We start from the raw sequence: 21,592 nt of genomic DNA on the forward strand, positions 1-21,592 counted from the left end.
CGATGGAAGCCCTCCTCCCACTAAAAAAATCAAAAAGAGTTAAGCTGGCAAAAGCACAGCGAAGAACTGTGCGTTCTAAGAAGATATCACAAATCCCCAAGGAGAGTTCAAGTGTGGTGGTGGTTGCGATGCCTGTCCTTCCCAGCACTGGACGGGAAGAGGTGGCTCTTTCCACCATTTGCACGCCCCCTGCAAGTGCTGAAAGGAGCACCCACAGTCCACTTGCTGATATGCAAATTGAAGATGTCACTGTTGAAGTACAACAGAATGAGGATACTGGTGTAGCTGGCGCTGAGGAGGAAGTTGGCGAGGAGGATTCTGATGGTGATGTGGTTTGTTTAAATCAGGCTCCGGGGGAGACAGTTGTTGTCCGTGGGATGAAAAAGCCCATCACGGTCATGCCTGGGCAGAAGACCAAACATTCCACCTCTTTGGTCTGGCAATATTTCTATCCAAATCCAAACAACAACTGTCTTGCCATGTGTACCATATGTAAAGGTGAAATAAGTAGAGGTAGGGACGTTAACCACCTAGGAACATCCTCCCTTATACGGCACCTGCAGCGCATTCATAAAAAGTTACTGTCAAGTTCAGAAACTTTGGCTAAGACCGTAAGCAGTCCAGGGACACCTAAATCCCGTTGTCCTGTTGTATCCAAGCGCCTGCAAACCACACCGTCAACTCCCTCCTCGTCAATTTCCTCCTTAGTCAGGATCGGAAGTAGTCCTGCAGGCCATGTCACTGGCATGACTGACTCTCCTATCCGGGATTCCTCAGGAGGATCCTGCATTGCTACGCCTCCTGCTGCCGCTGCTGCTGTTGCTGCTGCTGGGAGTCGTTCATCATCCCAGAGAGGAAGTAGGAACACCACTACTTTTACTAAACAATTGACCCTCCAACAGTCCTTAGTGAGGAGGATGAAGTACGACAGCAGTCATCCTGAAGCAAAACGTATAACTGAGGCCTTGACTTCTATGTTGGTGTTAGACGTGCGTCCGGTATCCGCCATTAGTGCAGTGGGATTTAGACAATTGATGGAGGTAGTGTGTCCCTGGTTCCAAATCCCGTCTAGATTCCACTTCACTAGGCAGGCGATACCGAGACTGTACAGAAACGTCAGAAAAAGTGTCCTCAGTGTCCTGAAAATTGCCGTTTTACCCAATGTCCACTTAACCACGGACATGTGGACAAGTGGAACAGGGCAGACTAAGGACTATATGACTGTGACAGCCCACTGGGTAGATGTATCACCTTACGCAGCAACAGCAGCAGCGTCACCAGTAGCAGCATCTCAGAAACGCCAGCTTGTTCCAAGGCAGGCTACGCTGTGTATCACCGGTTTCAGTAAGAGGCACACCGCCGACAACCTCTTAGAGAAACTGAGGGAAATCATCGCCCAGTGGCTTACCCCACTTAGACTCTCCTGGGGATTTGTGATATCTGACAACGCCACCAATATTGTGCGGGCATTACATCTGGGCAAATTCCAGCACATCCCATGTTTTGCTCACACAATAAACTTGGTGGTGCAGAATTTTCTGAAAAGCGACAGGGGCGTGCAGGAGACACTTTGGGTGGCCCGAAAAATTTCTGCCCACTTTCGCCATTCAGCTACTGCGTGCCGAAGACTGGAGCGCCAGCAAACACTCTTGAACCTGCCCCGCCATCACCTGAAGCAAGAGGTTGTGACACGGTGGAACTCAACCCTCTATATGCTTCAGAGGATGGAGGATCAGCAAAAGGCCATACAAGCCTATACATCCACCTATGACAAAGGCAAAGGAGGGGGTATGCACCTGACTCAAGCGCAGTGGAGAATGATTTCCGTGTTGTGCAAGGTTCTCCAGCCCTTCGAACTTGCCACACGTGAAGTCAGTTCAGACACTGCCAGCTTGAGTCAGGTCATTCCCCTCATCAGGCTTTTGCAGAAGCAGCTGGAGAAAGTGAAGGAGGAGCTAAGACAGAGCAATTCCGCTCGGCATGTGGGACTTGTGGATGAAGCCCTTAATTCGCTTCGCCAGGATTCCAGGGTGGTCAATCTGTTGAAATCAGACCACTACATTTTGGCTACCGTACTCGATCCTAGGTTTAAAGCCTATGTGGTGTCTCTCTTTTGCGGCCGACACAAGCCTGCAGAGGTGCAAAGACCTGCTTGTGAACACACTGTCAGCTGAAGCGGAACGTGACACATCAACAGCTCCTTCTTCATTTTCTCCCGCAACTGGGGCTGCCAGGAAAAAACTTAGCTATCCTAAGCAACCCGCTGGCGGTGATGCAGGGCAGGCAGGACCAAGTTTGGACATCTGGTCCGGACTGAAGGACCTGACAAGAATTTGTGACATGTCTACTGTCACTACATATGATACTGTCACCATTGACAGAATGGTGGAGGATTACATCGGTGACAGCATCCAAGTAGGCATGTCAGACAGTCCATACCTGTACTGGCAGGAAAAAGAGGCAATTTGGAGGCCCCTGTACAAACTGACTCTATTTTACCTGAGTTGCCCCCCCTCCAGTGTGTACTCCGAAAGAGTGTTTAGTGCAGCCGGGAACCTTGTCAGCGAAAGGCGTAGGAAGTTGCTTCCACAAAATGTGGAAAAGATGATGTTCATCAAAATGAATTATCAACTCTTCCAGGGAGACCAGCCTCCAGAACGTACAGAGGGACCTGTGGTGGTGGATTCCAGTGGGGACGAGTTAATACTCTGTGAGGATGAGGATGAACACAACACTGAAGAGGGTGAGGAATTGGTGGATGAGGAGGATGAGGACGACATCTTGCCTCCGTAGAGCCAGTTTGTGCAGGGACAGATTAATTGCCAGCTTGTTTTGTGGGGGCCCAAATGAACCAATCATTTCAGCCACAGTCGTGTGGCAGACCCTGGCGCTGAAATGATTGCTTTGTTAAAGTGTGCATGTCCTGTTTATACAACATAAGGGTGGGTGGGAGGGCCCAAGGACAATTCCATCTTGCACCTCTTTTTTTTCTTTGCATTATGTACAGTTTGGGGCCTAGTTTTTCAAACTGCCATCCTGTCTGCCACTGCAGTGTCACTCCTAGATGGGTCACGTGTTTGTGCCGCCCACTCGTGTCGCTTAGCATAGTCATCCAGCTACCTCGGTGCAACCTTTTGGACATAAAAACACTATTGTGAGGTGTGAGGTGTTCAGAATAGACTGGAAATTAGTGGAAATTAAGGTTATTGAGGTTAATAATAGCATAGGAGCAGAAAAAACAACACATTCTGTGATTTTAGCTGTTTTTATGCTTTTTTAAAAAAAAATACAGATCCAAAACACAAAACCCAGAACCCAAAACACGGAAGGGTGGTTTTGGCAAAACCAATCCAGATCCAAAACACGAAGAAAGATCCAGATCCAAAACCAAAACACAAAACACGAAAAGTGGCCGGTGCACACCCCTAGTATATATATATATATATATATATACACATCATTCCATGTAGAGGGGCACTCGTAGTAGATGTTATTATGCCGAGGTGCCATCCATAGTAATCATACAGAGAGTGACCCCCAACTTGACAGGGTTAAGTTGGCACTCAGCGGACTTCAAACAACAAAATGTGGTATAGGTGATTATGGAATAAACCACATTTCATTTTTTGAAGTCCGCTAAGTGCCACCTGATCCCTATCAAGTAGGTGATCACTATATATATATATATATATATATATATACATATATATATGAACGTGGATGACAGAGGTGTTAGGATTGTGTTTTTGAATGTGGTAAAAAGCCCTGATGAGGAAAGTGAAGAGGGACTTCGCCTTAGGCTGAGGACTGCACAGAGAGAGAGAGAGAGACCAATGCTTGTGATTGTAAGTGCTGTACTAAAAATTGTTGTTTTGTTGTAGGGATGAAAGGGTTCGGTTCTCAGAGAACCGTACCCACCCGATTTTCAGGGATCCGGGGCGATCCGAGCTGTTGGATCTCGAGGTTTTGCCTCGAGCTGCCTTTTTTGAAAATCCCTTTGCCTTCAATGAGCAAAGTGCTGATTGGCTGACAGAGCCGTCTGTCACGGCTCTCAGCCAATCAATGTTAAGCCCATTGAATGCAGGGAAAAAATGACTAAAAGAAGATGGCGTTGGTTCCCGTGGCCGGCACCCCCGCTGCCGATACACCTGCTGCCAGCACCCCCTGCTGTCGGCACCCACGCTGCCGACACACCAGCTGTTGGCATCCCCACATCTGACACTGCAGGCAGCCCCGCTGCTGACACCACTGGCTCCCCCATGCTGCTGACACCGCCGGCACCCTGCATTGAGAACACCCCTGCACTGCCGACACAGTCAGCAAAGCTGCACTGAGGACACCACAGGCACCCCCGCTCTGCCAATACCACCGGTACCCTGCACTGAGGACACTGCCAGCACCGCAGCACTGCAATCCCAGGTACTGAGGACACCGTCAGCAACTCTCGCAGTGCCGACACAGCCAGCAAACCTGCACTGAAGATACCACTGGCACCCCCGCACTGCTGACACCGCCGGTACCCTTCACTGAGGACACTGCCAGCACCGCAGCACTGCCATTCCATGTATTGAGGACACCATCAGCAACCCACACACTGCCAACAGCCAGCAATCCTGCACAGAAGACACTGCTGGCACCCCCGCATTGCCGACACTGCCGATACCCTTCACTGAGGACACTGCCAGCACCTCAACACTGCCATCCCATCCCATGTACTGAGGACAACATCAGTAACCCCGCACTGCTGACACTGCTGTCACAGTAAGTGTACTTTTGGTGTATCCAACACACACTGTTTCCAACCTGCACTGCATCCAACCCACTATGTATCCCGCACTGTATTCAACAAACACTACAGCCGGGCCTCCACTGTATCCTGCACAATATCAGACCTGCACTGTATCCAACCCAGACCGTATCCCGCAATATATTAGACCCCCACTGTAACCCATACTGTATACGACCTGCGCTGTTTCTGACTCACAGGTATGGAAGGTATGGAGCACTGTTTTTAATGGTCAGGGAGATTTTGGGGAACTGTTCAAGAAAAAGTCTGATTGATTGGGGCTTTACAAGGGTCAGTCATTGGTGGCCCGGCACCCCTCATGAGTAAAATACAGATTGGGCAGTTAGAATAGGCATGTCCTGGGGGCTACTAATTGTTTTGAGCAAGGGTATTCCATGCACAATGTCGATTTTTAGTAAATTTCTGTGCTGCATTGTTACTTTCTATTGAACGTACTTGTGAGTTGGTTTGGCCTATGCCTATGTTGGTGAACAATATTGTGTGAGGTGGCCAAAATTTACTGGAAATGACCGGAAATAAATGTTATTGAGGTTAATAATACTGTAGGGACAAAAAAGGCCCAAATAAATGTGATTTTAGCTGTTTTTATAATTTTTTTAAATAAATCCAGATCGAAAACAAAACACCAAGGAAAAAAATCCAAAACCAGATTCAGATCCACAACCAGGGGAGATCCAGATCAAAAACGAAATCCAAAACCAAAACACGGGAGTCAGTGCACATCTCTATCTTGTTGTGAATTGGATACTAGGTCCTTCCATCCTTAAAGAGGGAACTGTATGTAGCTAGAGCTGGACAGGCTAGGATTAATTTTTATGTTATGTTTATTTTATGCTGCTAAATAATACTAGCTGCTGATACTTGTGCCGAGGCACTGTACCATCAGGTTGCTTAGAGGTTCGATGATGTGACCAATGTTCAACCAATGCTGCATCTTTGTAAGCAAGTGGCATATCTAAGAAGCCGCTGGTGGGCTCCTCTGTATAAAACGATGCAGCTGCGACATTTGCTTAACTTCTCAGATCCACTGCATAGGGAAATGCAGCAATGGGTTTTGTATCCACCTCTGAATCAGGCCCTCTGTTCTAGCAGACAGACCATGTCACCTGAACATGGACCTGTCTCTTATCTACAGTTTTTGAGGCCAGGAGACATAGGGGTCAATCTTATTAGCCACGATGATCTCGCCGGTGCAAGTGATCGTGGCAGTGGCCGCACTTTACGGCAGCCCGGATTCGCCTAATATTTCTCGCAGCCCCAGAGTGCTCCGAGCAAAATTATGCGACTCCATGCTCAGGTTGGGCAGCGATGGGTGCGAGATGCGGTGCCGTTGCAGTGTTTAAACGCCGTTGCAATGGCACATTGCACCCTTTGCAACTAATAGGTTTGACCCCATAAAGTCATGTACCCTGACCTCCAATATTTCAGTGGTCAGATGAATTTGTACAGAGCAGCACTATAGAGACCAAATGTATTGAGTTAAAATCTGTGCTGGAAACTTGTCCTACTGATTAGGAGGCTACATGCACATTCTCTCATTTGTATTGGAGAGACAGAATGAGACATTAGTATGAGTAAACACACTGGACCAAAAGTAATAGGGTGAGAGTTTACTTCTAAACTCTCACATTGGACGAGTTTTATCTTCAAAATGGGAAAACATCTAAATGAGAGTTTAAATTATGAGTTTTTTAGTGTACAAACATGTGAATTTGCATGTTCTGGACTCTACTGGATTCTGCATTGCATCATAGATCTGGGGATATATTTACTAAAGTGTGGGTTTTTAGAAGTGGAGATGTTGCCCATAGCAACCAACCAGATTCCAGCTATTATCTTCTAGGAGGTGCTCGACAAATGATATGTAGAATCTGATTGGCTGCTATAGGCAATACCTCCACTTCTAAAAACCAGCAAATAAGATAAATATACCACCTGGTGTTTACATTGTAAAGTGATCAGCAATGTGAGGTCCGAATTACAGTATATTGCAAATAGCAATTGAGCCTTCAATATTTTACTGTCACCAGAGATCTGGATCTAAATCACATTATTATTTGAAATCTGGAGTTTGTATTTTACAGCCACCAGACATTTGATATATGCACTTTTACTGTACATGCACAATATGGAAAATTGCATTTTGTGTTTATGAGTTGGACAAACATCCAACTAAAAACATGCGCTCTAATTCTTATAGGTCAGCTCAATTGCATGTAATCTTACAGCATAAGGTAAAGGGAAAGTCCAGTGCTCACATCTCCCATATATATGGTAACCTAAATTTGTGCATTTTCCTGGGCACCTCTAGGGGGGTGCAGGGTTAAATGCACAATGTAGGCTCTTTTTAGATATGATGTAGGGTGCCATGCTTAGATGCCATCCCATTATGACTTATTGTCGGCATCGTCCTACATAGCAGGTAAATGAACAGCATCCCTTATAGTCCTTAGACAAATGTAAGCGAATGGCCCAGCCAGGGGCATAGCATGGGTGGAGCAGGTGAAAATCATGTGCCAGGCTGGTAAAGGAATCCATCTGGGTTGCTTTTTATGTTAACAGACTGCCAGGGTAGGGATCTAGCCGTAGTAGTTAAAAAACATTATTTTGTTATAGCCCTGCTGATGTGACTGCTGCAGTCATGGTAAAAAAACACTGCATGGAAGCTGCTGCTGTTCCAGATCCTGTGTGGCAGGCAGCACTGCAGGAAATAAGGTAAGTAAAAGTAAAATGTGGGGACTAAGCTGCTGTGCAGGAGTATGTTTATATGCAGGAGGAGTATGTTAGTGTGCTGAAGTGGGGGCCTATTGGTGTGCAGGAGGAGTATGTTGGTGTGCAGGGGCACGTTATTTTGCAAGGGGTATGTTGGTGTGCATGGAGGATAGTGAGGGAAGAAACAGTGGGTGAGGTAAGAGGGCATGGTACGTGAGGGTTATTTCTGTGGGAGAGGTACAGTATGCTCTCTAAAAGTGTTGGTGAGTGAAGGGAAATAATAGTGGGTAAATAATGGGGATTTTATAATATATCAATTCAAAAATGTAAGTTGACTGGTTATTTATTACCTCAAATGCAAAACTGAAAAACTATTGTACTATATACAGAGCTGTAGCTATGGCAGTGTAATATTTGTGACACCAATAATGGTGACTACTAAAATAAGGTGAAGCGGCGGCATAGCATGCACTTGCTCCAGGTGTCCACACTACACCACTGAGTGAGCACTCATATGGTGGGTTAAAGGCACAAGGAAAATTAGTACACAGTACCTCTCGCTTAAACTATGTTCCATACAACTGCAACTTAACTGAACAGAACGCAGCAGTTCTACAGTAACTCTAGAATGGCCCTATGTGGATCACAATGACCATACACATAGCAATTCTATCAATGTAGGATGAATGTTCAATAGTGCATACAGTAGTTAGAAAAATATTGCAAAATGAGCATTCTATGCTACGTTGAGCACTCAACCCCTAATGCCCTGAACGGCCATGTAAATGGACTTTCTGAGCCCCATAGAGATCAATGCTCCCTTTTCAAAGTCAAATTTAAACTTCATTTGTTTATGAATGGAACTAAGCACAAGTGGAGGAACTAAGAGGGCAGAATGCCCATATACATGTATCTTAATGATGCCACCGTGAATATTATACTATAAAATAAACCAGGAGAATCATTAAATTGTAAATATGTTTTAACCATTTTTAACCTGTGTAGAGTTGTAACTTATAGTGAAATGTGGGCTACAGCATTACTTACGTTCAAATAAAGCAATACTATTTAATTACAATTGTAAATGTTGTAAAAATACAATGTAATGTACAGTACAGTACTTTGGAATCTGTTTTGTTTTGTACAGTAAAAGAATGGAGTGAAATGTGTGATTGAATACTAAAGGTATATGGCACATTTTATACATTTTGTTTCTAAAAATGGACAAAAATTACCCTCTTCCGTGTCTTTTCTTTTAAGAAAGGTCGTATAACAGTATAGAGGGCATGAATGTACCACGGTTGATTGACAAAATGGATGCCTCCAAAACGAGCCGGAAAACTATCCTGCAAAATAGAAAAAAAAACATTTACTTGATATAATAAAAGCAAACAAAAGTGCAGTGTTTGAAAAATGTATCCATTTAACTACTTTATGTCAGCATGAGAGCAAGAATAGTGCGCCATTTATCAGTATGCTGCATTTGCTTGAAACAAGCTAGGACTGTTTTTAAAAAAAAAAAAATAATTTTCACTTGCCTCCAGGTTTGCCTTTGAGCATGGTATATGCTTCTGTAAGTAAATTGCTATTTTCTTATCTAGCTGGCTTCATCTGCCCTTTGTTGCTAAATAACTAGCAATGGGTGTTACACAAGCTTAAAGGCATAATTAAACACATTTTCTTCAAGTATATCTTTAGACGGTAATTAAGAGGCATTGTCCCAAACAACAAAACATTTTTCCTAAGGGAATACCATTATATTTATATAAAATCCAAATTTTCACATGTTACTATATTCGGGGTAGGATTCAATTTGGTCACAATTCTGAAATATATTACACATGAGCTAGAATAAAGCCTTGAAAAAACAGTTAAAGAACCAACAATTCTTTGGCATGATTCTAATATCTATATGTGATTTTTTTTATTACTGAAGATCATTCACTAAGGCACAAATGTAATAATGGCACATGTCTAGATTTTGGCTATCTAGATGTGAGATTTAAAGCTGCAATTCTTTTAAAGTCAAAACCAATTTGTTCTTTACAAAGCTAGTGGGCGGTGTTTGCAGAAGAACAGTTTTGGGCACACTGAAGGTATTTTTTGGTAGGTGCTTCGGTGTGGGATGCAGTCTGCATGTCGACATTCTCAACAGTTAAATTATGGACACAATAATGTGGAATGTCATAATGTTGACATGGTTAAAATGTTGACACCTAACATCTCGACACCTGCAAAATGTTGACACAGTGAAATGTTGACAAGTGAAATGCCGACACAGTAAAAAGTTGGCAATAGAATTTTTATAGTTAGCATTAGGGTTAAAATTGGGTGTCAACATAAGGTACCTGTAATGCACCTATGTTTTGGTACAGAAATTGGGGAATTTAACAGACCCTGTTCTATAGGTCTAAGTCTGAGGATTGTTTCTTATGTTTTAACAGATAATATTTGTGGAGAGTTGTGGATGCGAGGTAAAGCTTTCAAGTAGTATGTAGTGACTGAGTAAAAGGAAAAGCAGGAGGGGTCATATAGGTGCTTGCGGGGTTCAGATGGGAATCGCTGTGCCGCAAGAGTCACGTGCCACTGTCTTTATAAATCCAGGGTCCAGTGGGATGGGAAACCAAGGAGGACAGGTCACACCCAATAGAACCTCTCCTCAGAGATTGGCTGGCTGCCTAGAGAGGGATACAGGGGGAATGAGTGCCCAGTTCAGCTCCCTGCTCCAAGCAGAGTTCTATCTGTAATTGTGGTCCAGCCCTTGACTTTGGGATTTATTACCTTCCAGACTTTGTGCTGTGATACTAGTTTTATTCTAAGAGGAGTGGGAGCAGCAAATAGACATTACTTTTGAGGGTATTGTAAATAATTATTTCATGACATAGAAGGAACAACACATTTGGAAGCTACTATCTCACAATGGAGCCATATATACTAGATAAACACATTAATGGTTAGCGTATGGAGTTAAACTCTATAGCCATAGCTTATTTGGAAGATTCAGCACCACACAATGCTTCGTCAGCCTATGACTTGGTTTAGTTATAATAAACTCTCTTATTTAGCAGATATGTGGGCCATATATCCCATTAAGACAACTGTGTCCATATTATAACTGGTGAAGTATTTGTATTGTGTAAAATTGATATTTATCTTTAAGAAAACAGGTTTGTCGAACATGTATAGACATAGAAACTAGGAGAAATTTTGGAAATAGATTCCTTTTCGGACTAGGTACCAGGTTCCTGATTAAGTAAATGCAGCTATATAGCTATTCTCTTTTGAATGATAGAAAACAAGAAAGAAAATGGTTTTGTTGAAATACAGCATTTGTAAACTGTGAGAATACTGTTTTCATGAAGTTGTATCTGTGTAACAGAGTTCTAAAAGAAGATTGGTAACCTGTTTGGTTTTGCTTGATGTTTACTTCTAACCTTTCACATGTTAATAAAAACAAAAACATTCAATTATACGGTTTCATTACTGTGTGAATAGTAATTGAGGGTCCTTGCCTCTCTGTCATGAAGGGTCAGAAAGAAGCACCCTTAAGAGGCAAACTTTCTGGAAGTGAACTGAGGGCCTGATTCAGCAAAGAATGCAGTTGCTAATACGTACGCAATCACCCAATTATTGCGGACTGCGTATGCGTATTCATGGCAGTGCGCATGCGCGAAATAGCCATTGGGATCGGAACTGCGATTGCAGTGACTACGCAGGCCCACTGCAGAGTGATTGACAAGAAGTACCGTTTGGGGTAGTAATGGGGGGGGCAGCTGAATGCAAGCATGCTAGTGCATTTGAACCCCGTTGCATCGGCATGCATAAATTATTCACTGTGATGGCCTACGCCATCTGAGGCCTGATAGCGTGCGTGGAAGTTAGCAATTTCTGAGTAAGGTCAGGGATTGTGCAAGTGTGCGTGAGGCTGTGATGGTACTCAATTTTGCCGATGTTTTCACAGTCTTGCTAAACTTTATGGGTGTGTGTAATGTAAAGTTGTCGTCCCTATGTTGTGCTGAGTTTGAATTGCGATCGCAATGGATTAGCATGCTATCGCAGTTGAACTGCGTGCGTACGCAATATTGCAATCCATAATAAATCAGGCCCCGAACCAAGCATCCAACTGTGAGTACTTCTCTGGGCATCACATACCTCTTGATATGTTTGGTGTTGACATTTTGAACATGTCGAGATTTTGTCAGTGACGTCATTTTGCAATTCGACAATGTATTTGTTGCTGTCCGAGTCAACATTATGTCTTTATATAATTTTCGACATTGTGATTGTTGACAAAACATACTTAATCTCCTCAGTGTGCCTAGTGTTGCAGATCAGAAAGAAATTTTATTTGTGTGATTGAAATTAGGTAAAATTATAAAAAATGTTGGGGGTTCCAAAATTTTCAGAGGGGTGCACTGCCATTTTTCTGAAAAAAAGATTTGTTTTTCAATCATCTCAGACCTGCCAATATTCAGGTCATGTCCTATAATTATAGTAAAACCTATTTTGTACCTCCATGGTGCAGTACTTAAGTGGTGAAGTGAGCTTCAAGGTGCATTTAGATCTATATAAAACAACCATGTAACAGTGTCTCTTGTCCCCAACATAATTTAGGAGAAGCTCAACAATATCTTTGGAGATGAAAATGAAAGTCGAAGTTAATGAAGAGGTTGGTCCTAAAGTCGAGGTAAGTCAGACTTTGATGTGAAATTCACACTTTGCACAGTGCACTTCAACATATTTTTCATATAGACAACCTCCTAAGCTGCGAGTTTGGCAGTAGCATACACATATCAGTGTGATTTGTGTATGTTTCTGCATGTAAACCTTATCTAAAGGATTAATATTTTTAAAAAATTACGTAGGGTCCCCCCCCAAAAGCATTATCACCCCAAGCTGGTCAGCCCAAGCCGGGGATCTCAGGGCAGGTGTGGACCCTCCAAGAAGGAGTACCCCCTCTCCCGAGCACCCCAGGCTTAGTCTGTATCCCACAGCTCTTCCCTGCACCCCTGGAGTGGTGTGTGTGGGGATAATAGTAGTGTCAAAAAATAGAAACTATTGTTCTTTACCATTCAACTACAGGTGCCAGCTTGTCTGCCCTTTGGCACTTGTGGAACTAAAAGTGCCAGCTTGCCTGCTCTTTGGCACTTGTGGAACTAAAAGTGCCTGCAGGCAGCCGGCACCTGTACCCCCGCTGTAAAAAAAAAATGTTAAAAAACCACAACACACACACCATAGTAAGTATAAGTTTATTACATACACCTACCACACTCACACATACTTACCTGCTGCCAGATGTTCTGTTCCCCTGACCAGTAGAATCCAATGGGGGTACCTGTTAAAAAAAAACTATATTCACCTAAGTCCTTGCGCTGGTCTGTGTGTGACCACATACATTATTAATGTCCGTTTATGGTCCAGTTGTCGGTTTGTTTATGTTGAGTCCTTAGGGTCAAATTATTGATTATACTCTAAGAGGTAAAGAGAGTTTTTAGAAGCGAAGATGTTGCCCATAGCAACCAATCAGATTCTAGCTATTATCTTCTAGAAGGTGATAGTTAATGTTAAGTAGAATCTGATTGGTTGCTATGGGCAACATCTCCACTTTTAAAAACTCTCATTTAGTAAATATACCCCTACTAGTCTACTAATAAGCAGTTTATGGTGAGTATCTACTGTAAATAAGATGCTAAATCCAGTTGCAACTAGGTGGTAATTTAAGGGAACCACCATACCATTTACACAATTGCTTAATTACATTATTTTCATATAACCCAGTTCATATTCTCACAATTATAACTGGTGGCTTACAGCATCCTATACGATAACTCTCCTCAGAAAAAGCTAAGGTTCTAGGCTTTAAGGTGGTCGCCAGGGTTTTGGATGTCCTTGTGTGCGTGTTGTGGCAGCGTCTCACACTATTCACTTACCAGTAGTCTGCAGCGGAATGGGTATGAAATACCGCTTCCCATCAGTGGCAGCCCGACAGGAGCAGAGTGCGACGCAGCGGAAGCCCGACAGCGCTGGAAATCCCGATCGTGGATAGGTAAGTATCCACTAACGTAACCTAACCCCCCTAACCCTAACCCTCCTTAGGGGTGCCTAACCCTAACTTCCCCCCCAAGTGCCTAACCCTAATCCCCCCTCTCAGTGCCTAACCCTAACCACCCCCTTCCCCGCTGCCTAAACCTAAGTCCCCCGGAGGGGTGCCTAACCCTAAGTCCCCCCCGGGGGTGCCTAACCCTAACCCTCCCTCCCCCTAGCCTAACCCTAACCCTCCCGGGGGGGTGCCTAACCCTAAGTCCCCCCCGGGAGCCGTAAACCTAACCCTCCCCCCCCCCGCGGCTGTCCGCTCGCGGCGCCCGGCATCACTACGATCGTGATGCTGGGCGCCGGTCTCCCGGCGTCGGGGAAATGCGGGCGTCTACATCTAGACGCCCGACATTTCACCGTTGCCGGGATAAGACAGTCGGGAAGCCGGCTGCCGGTATATAGGCATTCGGCTTCCCGATTGCTTCCCGTCTGCAGCATCCGTCCTGGTGTGTGCACTCTGGATTTTCAATCCAGTTGACTCCACCCCTATGCTGGAGTATTCTTGCTCTGCACTTGGTTGTAGTTTTTGGATGGGCGGCCAGAATCCCCGCAAGTCCTGCGGAAATCTCCTTTCCCCATAACTATGGCTCACGGCACCCCATGCAGACTACTATCACGTAGAGGGGCATGGCTACATATGCAGAGAATTACAGCAATGCCCGGAGCAGCCTCAGGATGCTCCAGAGGGGCTGTAAACGCAGCGAGGTGTACATCTGGAGCATCCTAAGGATTATTACATCCTAAGGATGCTCCAGGTGGCACTACTGCAGAGTTTGTGGTAGCAGGGTCTATGAGCAAGGGCTAATATAAGATAATTATTTATTTTACCAAAAGTACAATGCTTATACAGAAACACATATAATACAATTAGTGATTTATGTAGGGCCTCATTTATCAGCGAGTTTTAACATTCATGAGTGATAAATCTCATTGCATATGATAATTCTGCTTCAGCCAATCAGCTCCCAAATGTCAACTGTTTGAAAAATGACAGTTAGGAGCTGATTGGCTGGAGCACCATTTATCATACGCAATGAGATTTATCACTCGTTGTTAAATGAGGCCATTAAAAACTAGACAAAACATACAAATGCAATGTTAAAATAAAAGGAATAAACAGAATAATCAGCTCTATCTGATATACAGTATTAGACAATTGCCTCAGAATGGCAGGACTTAGGGGGTCATTCAGACCCGGTCGTTAGTGCCGATGCGCTCGGACCGGGTCGATTGCCCCCCACAGAGCCCCCGACAGCGCCGGTCATAGCGGGTCTCGATCCAAAGGGGGCGAGCTGTCGATGTTGATTGACAGCTCGCCCCGTTTGGAAGGCGGGCCGGGGGGGGTGGCAGCCCAAACGGAGGTGTTCCCATGGGAACGCCTACCGTTTGGGGGCGGACCCACTGACATCACTAGTGATGTCAGTGGAGAGCTTCCGGCTCTGACAGAGCCAGAAGCTCTCCGGGGCTTACGACAAGGGAGACCCTACCCTAGGGTCTTGTTGTAAGCCCCGATGGTCGCGATGGTCTCTGACCCACAGCCTAATGACCGCAACAGAGGCAGGCGGTCATAATGCAAGTGGCCGCCCAGTTTCTGAGCGACCGCTTGCATCCTCCGACCGCTTCTGAATGAGGCCCATATTCACCAAAAAGGGATTTTGCTTTGCATGTCAAAGAATGAATACTGCATACTGAGCTCCATGTCCTTTTAAATAATCTGCTCTTTCGATCATAGGTAGCCACAGATGTGTCCACATACATCTATCCTCCGTGTGCTACAAGTCGCGTTACACATAACACGAGCCCTGTGACTCGGTAGCGCTGAGCGTCTTTTCGCTCAACTTTTTCCCTTCAAATGCGTCTTATTTGCACAGTGATGTGAATAGGATGCACAAGCAGCTTTTACTGATTAAAATGATATGCGGCATGCCAATATTCTGTGTGCGACTGCAGGTGTATCTGCATGCAAAATGCTACGTTACAGTGTCACGCCACGGCATGGCGTATCTAGAAGGGCTTTTTAATGCTCAAGGAGGCTGGATGTATGAGGACACATCTGTAGCTAATGGTATAGACCTGATAGAATGTGGTCTATATTGTATAGATGTCACTAGATGTCACTAGAATAGCATTTGCTTTGCAAGATGACATCGGTTAGAGCAGTATTTGATTATAGCTCTTTGACAAGACGGGTTGGGTATGAAATGCTGACAGTCGGGATCCTGGTGGTCAGAATCCCGACCCCCGGGATCCCATCAGGGTTAACATACCGACACATATTGGTCGGTATGCTAACCCACTCCCTCTCCCAACTACCAACACTCCCTGTTTGGTGCCTAACCTGAACCTAATTCTAACTCTCCCCAGAACCCAGCAACTTACCTTCGGCATCCTTCGACCGCTGGGATGCTGAAAGCATCCAGATAAGACAATATTCCAAATATTTCAAACCACAACCAACATTAGGCAAAGCATGCCTGCCTGGTTTTTGTCAGCCTATTTTTACACTTTCTGGAAGAAAAGCCAGGGCCACTTGCTTGTGTTTTGCCCCAGTCTAAAAGCTGCCAGTCACCTCCTGACGCTGATTGCGACTGTTTCACAGATACGTTCACTAGCATTAGGAATGATCATCAGGTTGCTACTGTATTCAGTACAACTTTGACATTGTATGATTTCTGATCACAGTTACATTGTATTTTATTTGAGGCATTTAACATTTGGTTACACTTACAATACAAATATGAATACAGTGATACTGACTTTGTACTTCTGTTCTGCATATGAGCATATCAATCTGCAACAGATAAAATAAAACTATGGTTCTTGTGGTCATAGGGCCTGATTCAGAGCCGGACGCTATTTGCGGACGGTCGTTCAGGAAAAGGGGGTGGCTATTCAAATGAACCATTCGCTCTTTGCGGTCTGTTCACGCCTCCATGTCTGAACGAGCGAACAAATCTTGCGGTCGTTTTTTGGATAACTACGCCCCCTGGCCGTTCGCATCCTACGTCATGTCCGCTATTTATTAGATTAATCGAGTACATCGACCAGCGTATGCACTGCTCGCTATTCTTGTGGTTGGTTTTTCCTACCGCAATCATGCGAGCAGTTCTGACTATAAAATAACCCAGTGACGTGGTCAATGACGCTGCTGTATTAATTATGCACACCCATAAAACGCCCGTTTTGACCTTTAAGCACGCCTGCGTTCTGATCTCCACTCCCCGTTTTCAAGCACCTTCCCCTGTTACCATCCACATACGCCTCCTCCTGTCACTCAAAATAGCAGGCATTCGCTATTTAGTGAACAAACGATTTTCGGCCGCACTGACTGGTTCGCGCATGCGTATTACGATCCGTACGCATGCGCAGTTGGGCAAACATTGCTCGGAACGAACGAGAGGCCGCTTACGAGCGGCTCTGAATCAGACCCATAGCACTGAAATCACATCACCATTTAATGCAAATTTTGGGGCTGATTCTATTTTTTGAGCAAAGATAAAAAAGAGAGTATTTTTGCCCTGGAGAAGCCATATTGCAATGCAAGAGGTGTAAATGCACTTATTTTATTCTTTGTGCATGCAGGGTAAATCCTGGTAGCATTTGCTTGTAGCTCACAAATGCTGGATAACTTTATTTTTCACTGCAATTTAGATTTGAGTTTGCACACACCCCTCTCAACTCTAAAGGTGCATACACACACAACGATTTTTTGCTCGATTATCATTAAACGATATCGTTTAACGATAATCGTTTGAAAAAATCGTTCACTTTCTGAGTCAAACGATGAACGATTATTGGTCATGCGCGTTCACGTTTGTAGTTTGTAGTTTGTAGTCCAGTCAGACTTGTCAACTCAAGTTAATATGCAAAAATTGTTTGTAGTTCATAAAAATCGTTCAATACATTTAAATGAACATAGTAAATGAACAACTTTAGTAAACGATTTTAGTTAATTTTTTTCAAGGTAGAAAATCGTTTACTAAAATCGTTCATTAGCTCAATCGTTGTGTGTATGCAGCTTTATAGGTAATTTCTGAGTCGGACAAGTTGCGGCCATGCTAATGCCACTAGAAAGCCCTCTTATGTGAGCAGTTGAGCGTCCCTGTACCCAACCTCTTTCAGCAACTTTAATTTGCAATAATAATAGTTATGAAATAAAAGTTATGTTTTAAGAATATCTGTCACTATGGGCATTTCTTGCTGTCCTCCTTTTTTTGTCTTGTTCCTGCCCTGCAAGCAGCATACTGCTTAGAAATGACAAGCCACTCATGGGGCTCAGTAAAGTGTGCATCGCTAGTAGAGGGTGGGGCAGGGGAGGCATATGTGCCTACTCTCCTGGAATGGCCAGGAGGCTGCCAAAAATGGTCAAGTCTTCCATCTGGCCACCACCCACCCACATACCTCTGGAGCCCCCCACACCACTACACACACACTTGCAGTGGGGGGGCAGATGATGCAATTTGTGCTGAATCTCATTGGGGACCCGCCTCCTGCTTCACAATGCCGGTAAACTCATTATGCAGCGGAGGCGGGGTCATGATGACACAATTGCGTGGTCACATCCCCCTCTCCGTCCACAATGTGCCTAATGTTCCCGCCACGCCCCCCTTATGCCACACCACACCCCTCCCGGAGGCAACGGCCAAAATGTCGGCACATATGGGGGGAGGAGAAGGGGAGGAGGAGGAGTGGGGGCCCGTAGAAATTTAGCTATAGGACACAATAGGTCTAGCTAAAAATATGTTCAAACTAGGGATGTGCAGGCTCGGATAGGTTCGAGTTTGCACGTGGAGTTCGGATTTTTCCCTCCAAAAAAACGGAACTCAGAACGAGGCAAAACGTCATCTTACATGGACGAACATCATCATTCCTGGACAAAAGACCAGGAATGATGATGTTCGTCCATGTAAGATGACGTTTTGCCTCGTTCTGAGTTCCGTTTTTTTGGAGGGAAAAATCCGAACTCCACGTGCAAACTCGAACCTATCCGAGCCTGCACATCCCTAGTTCAAACGTATTTAGATAATACTGCTCAGAGATGTCTGAGATTGATGTGATACTAATATGGCCACACATTGAACAAAAAAGATTAAATAAAAAATAGATTGCTTGTATGCCTTTAGGCAAGAAAGAATTTATTTAATTCAGGAAGAAAATATACAGCAGTATTACCTATATTCATTCATATGACTCAAAATGTAATAAGATCAATTACAAATCTTTATTATTCTTTTTCTATGGTTGAAATTCAGTGTCAGAGTATTGTCTTAACACATCTGTTTGGTTGAAATGGGATCCAGCTGTGGTTTAGATGTAATTGCAAAGAAGCTAGTGGTAAAAGTCTGTTTTATACTCTAGTGCTATGTCTCAGTTAGTAAAATAAAGCGGAATGCACCTGATTTTAACACTTTGAAGAAGAGATTAAATTAAGAGTGAGATTCCGTCAGAAGCTCACGTATTATGCGTCTATGCAAATTGGGCCTGATTCAGAGGCAGAAGCTAATGCGATCGCAACTATGTTTCCATACACTACCCAGCTGCGGAAATATGCTAATATTAGCAAAGATCACTTGAGCATAAAGACGCCCACTGCTGCCTTCTTACCTGCGTGCGATGACGCATACAGTAACATCGAAGCACATTGGCGACCATCTTGCCCTTGCAACAGATCTGACCTGCCGCAGCCCTGGGTGCTCTTCTGACACGTAGAGCTGCATATGCAATCACAGTGGGTAATTTATGCACGCCCATGTAACTGCGTTTAAACGGACAGGCACGTCTGCGTTTATCTGACCACTCCCCGTTACCACCCCCAAATGCTGTCAGTCTGTCACTCACTTAGCGATGGATTCCTCTGTGCGTGCGTAATCGCAATGCGATCACAGCGCAAGTGCAGTTCAGTGCATACGCATGCGCAATGGCAAACAATCACTCGATCTGCGTGAAAATTGCATTAGCATCCATCTCTGAATCAGGCCCATTGTGGGAAATCACAAGTGGGAAACATTGGCTGGTTTTTGCTCACACCTGTATGGGTTGCCAGTAAATGAGTAAAGTTATCCTGCTGGGGATAACATGCATTAAAGTAGTGCATACGGTTCTAACAAAACCTCATGGCTAATGAAAGTCCCCCTAAAAGTGTGAGAGCATTGTAATACCACTAAGTATTTTGGCACGGAATCGGAATGTAATGCCGCCGGATCTAATGCCGGCGGACTAAATACCGACAGTGGAAGACCTAACAATGAAGATCCCGACTAGGGCTCGTAAGTACCCTAGCCCTCCCCTCTCCTCCCCTATCCCTAACCTTCCCTTAGGGGTGCCTAACCCTAACCTCCCCCCAGTGGTGCTTAATCCTAACCCCCCCTTCCCGCACCCTAAACCTAACCCTCCTGGGGGGAGGTGCCTAACCCTAACCTCCCCCCAGTGGTGCCTAATCCTAACCCCCCTTTCCCCTATTTCCCCTAGCCTAACCCTAACCCTCCCCGGGGGGTGCCTAATCCTAATCAACCCCGGGGTGCCTAAACTTAACCCTCCCTTCCTGTGGTTTATAGCTACAAAGCCCAGGCTTACTTACATTCGGGATGCCGGGCGTCCGGATTTCGGCGTCGGGCTAAAGATAGGCGTTGGGATTTAGACACCTATCTTTAGTTCCTCGTCAAGTTTGCAGCATTGGGATTCCCACAGGCGGCATTCCGGACGGCGGTATGTTAACAGCATCCCTCTTGGCATTACTGGGATGTTGCCTGTATTACTTCTTGCAATATGCATGTGCACAGGTTATGTACTGTAGCTGGACATGCTGACCCTAGTCTTTCCACCATAGCTTTTGATAATCAAAAATTGTGAATGGGTTTAGAAGACCTGTAAGAAAATAGGGAACACAGCAAATACCAGAACAGCAAACTATCACACTGGCAGCTCTAAAAGGATTGGTTTTATCCAGGGCCAGATTAAAGGCAGGGCGACAGGGACAGTCATCCAGGGGCCCCCTCACATAGGGGGCCCCCACACACTGTCCCCGACCCCTGGCCACATGCCTCAGGTCAGGTCCGGCTAAGGTTGGTCGTGATCTACTAGAAGCTCGCGGAGCTCCTGCATGTAGATCGTGACCAACTAACTGGGAACACTGGCCTCTGATCGCTTCAGAGGCCAGCGTTCCCACTGATTCATTGCACGGGTGAAGTCATGACGTCACGTGCAATGAGAGGAGCCTGCGCGCCTTTACTGGATCTAGTTAGATCCAGCAGGCAGTGCCAGCAGCGACGGCGGGACCCGGGAGCCCTGACAGCGTGGAGCGAAGACAGGTACGTTTTTCACAGGGGTGTGAGCGCGGAGGGGGAGTTAGTACTGGGGGCACTACTTTAGGGTGCACGACTACAGGGGGCATTGCAGGGGGCACAACTACTGAGGGCATCGGACAAGTCGCACAACTACAGGGAGCATTTAATAAGAGACACAACTATTGGGGGCATTGCAAGGGGCATAACTACTTTGGGCATTAGAGAAGAGGCACAACTACAGGGAGCATTGAAGAAGAGGCACAACTACTGGGGGCATTGCAGGGGGCACAATTACTGTGGGTATCAAACAAGGGGCGCAACTACAGGGTGCATTGAATAAGAGGCACAACTACTGGGGGCATTGCAGGGGGCACAAATACTGGGGGCATTAGAGAAGGGGCACAACTATGGGGGCATTGGAGAAGGGGCACAATTTCAGGGGACATTGCAGAAGGGGTGCTATATGTGTGTATATATACAGTCAGGTGCATAAATATTGGGACATTGACAGAATTTTCATATTTTGGCCTCTATTCACCACCACAATGGCTTTGAAATGAAAGAAAGAAGATGTGCTTTAACTGCAGACTTTCAAATTTAATTTGAGGGTAATTACATCCAAATCAGGTGAACGGTGTAGAAATATATATATATAAAGCCTTCATTGATAGGGGCCCCCACATGTTTGTTGCCCAGG

General features: G+C 45.0%; 1 protein-coding gene across 1 annotated transcript in view; it reads right to left on the reverse strand.

Annotated features, from left to right (window-relative positions):
• The window catches only part of CLVS2 (clavesin 2), a 100,343-nt gene that overhangs the window by 12,071 nt on the left and 66,680 nt on the right, over positions 1–21,592 (reverse strand). The window contains exon 3 of the mRNA XM_088443071.1: positions 8,755–8,865. Coding sequence (XP_088299197.1) covers positions 8,755–8,865 — 111 coding nt within the window. The remainder of the gene's footprint in view (positions 1–8,754; positions 8,866–21,592) is intronic.

Source organism: Taudactylus pleione, unplaced genomic scaffold (genome assembly GCF_031769625.1).
Source record: "Taudactylus pleione unplaced genomic scaffold, aTauple2 ptg000326l, whole genome shotgun sequence".
NCBI lineage: Eukaryota > Metazoa > Chordata > Amphibia > Anura > Myobatrachidae > Taudactylus > Taudactylus pleione.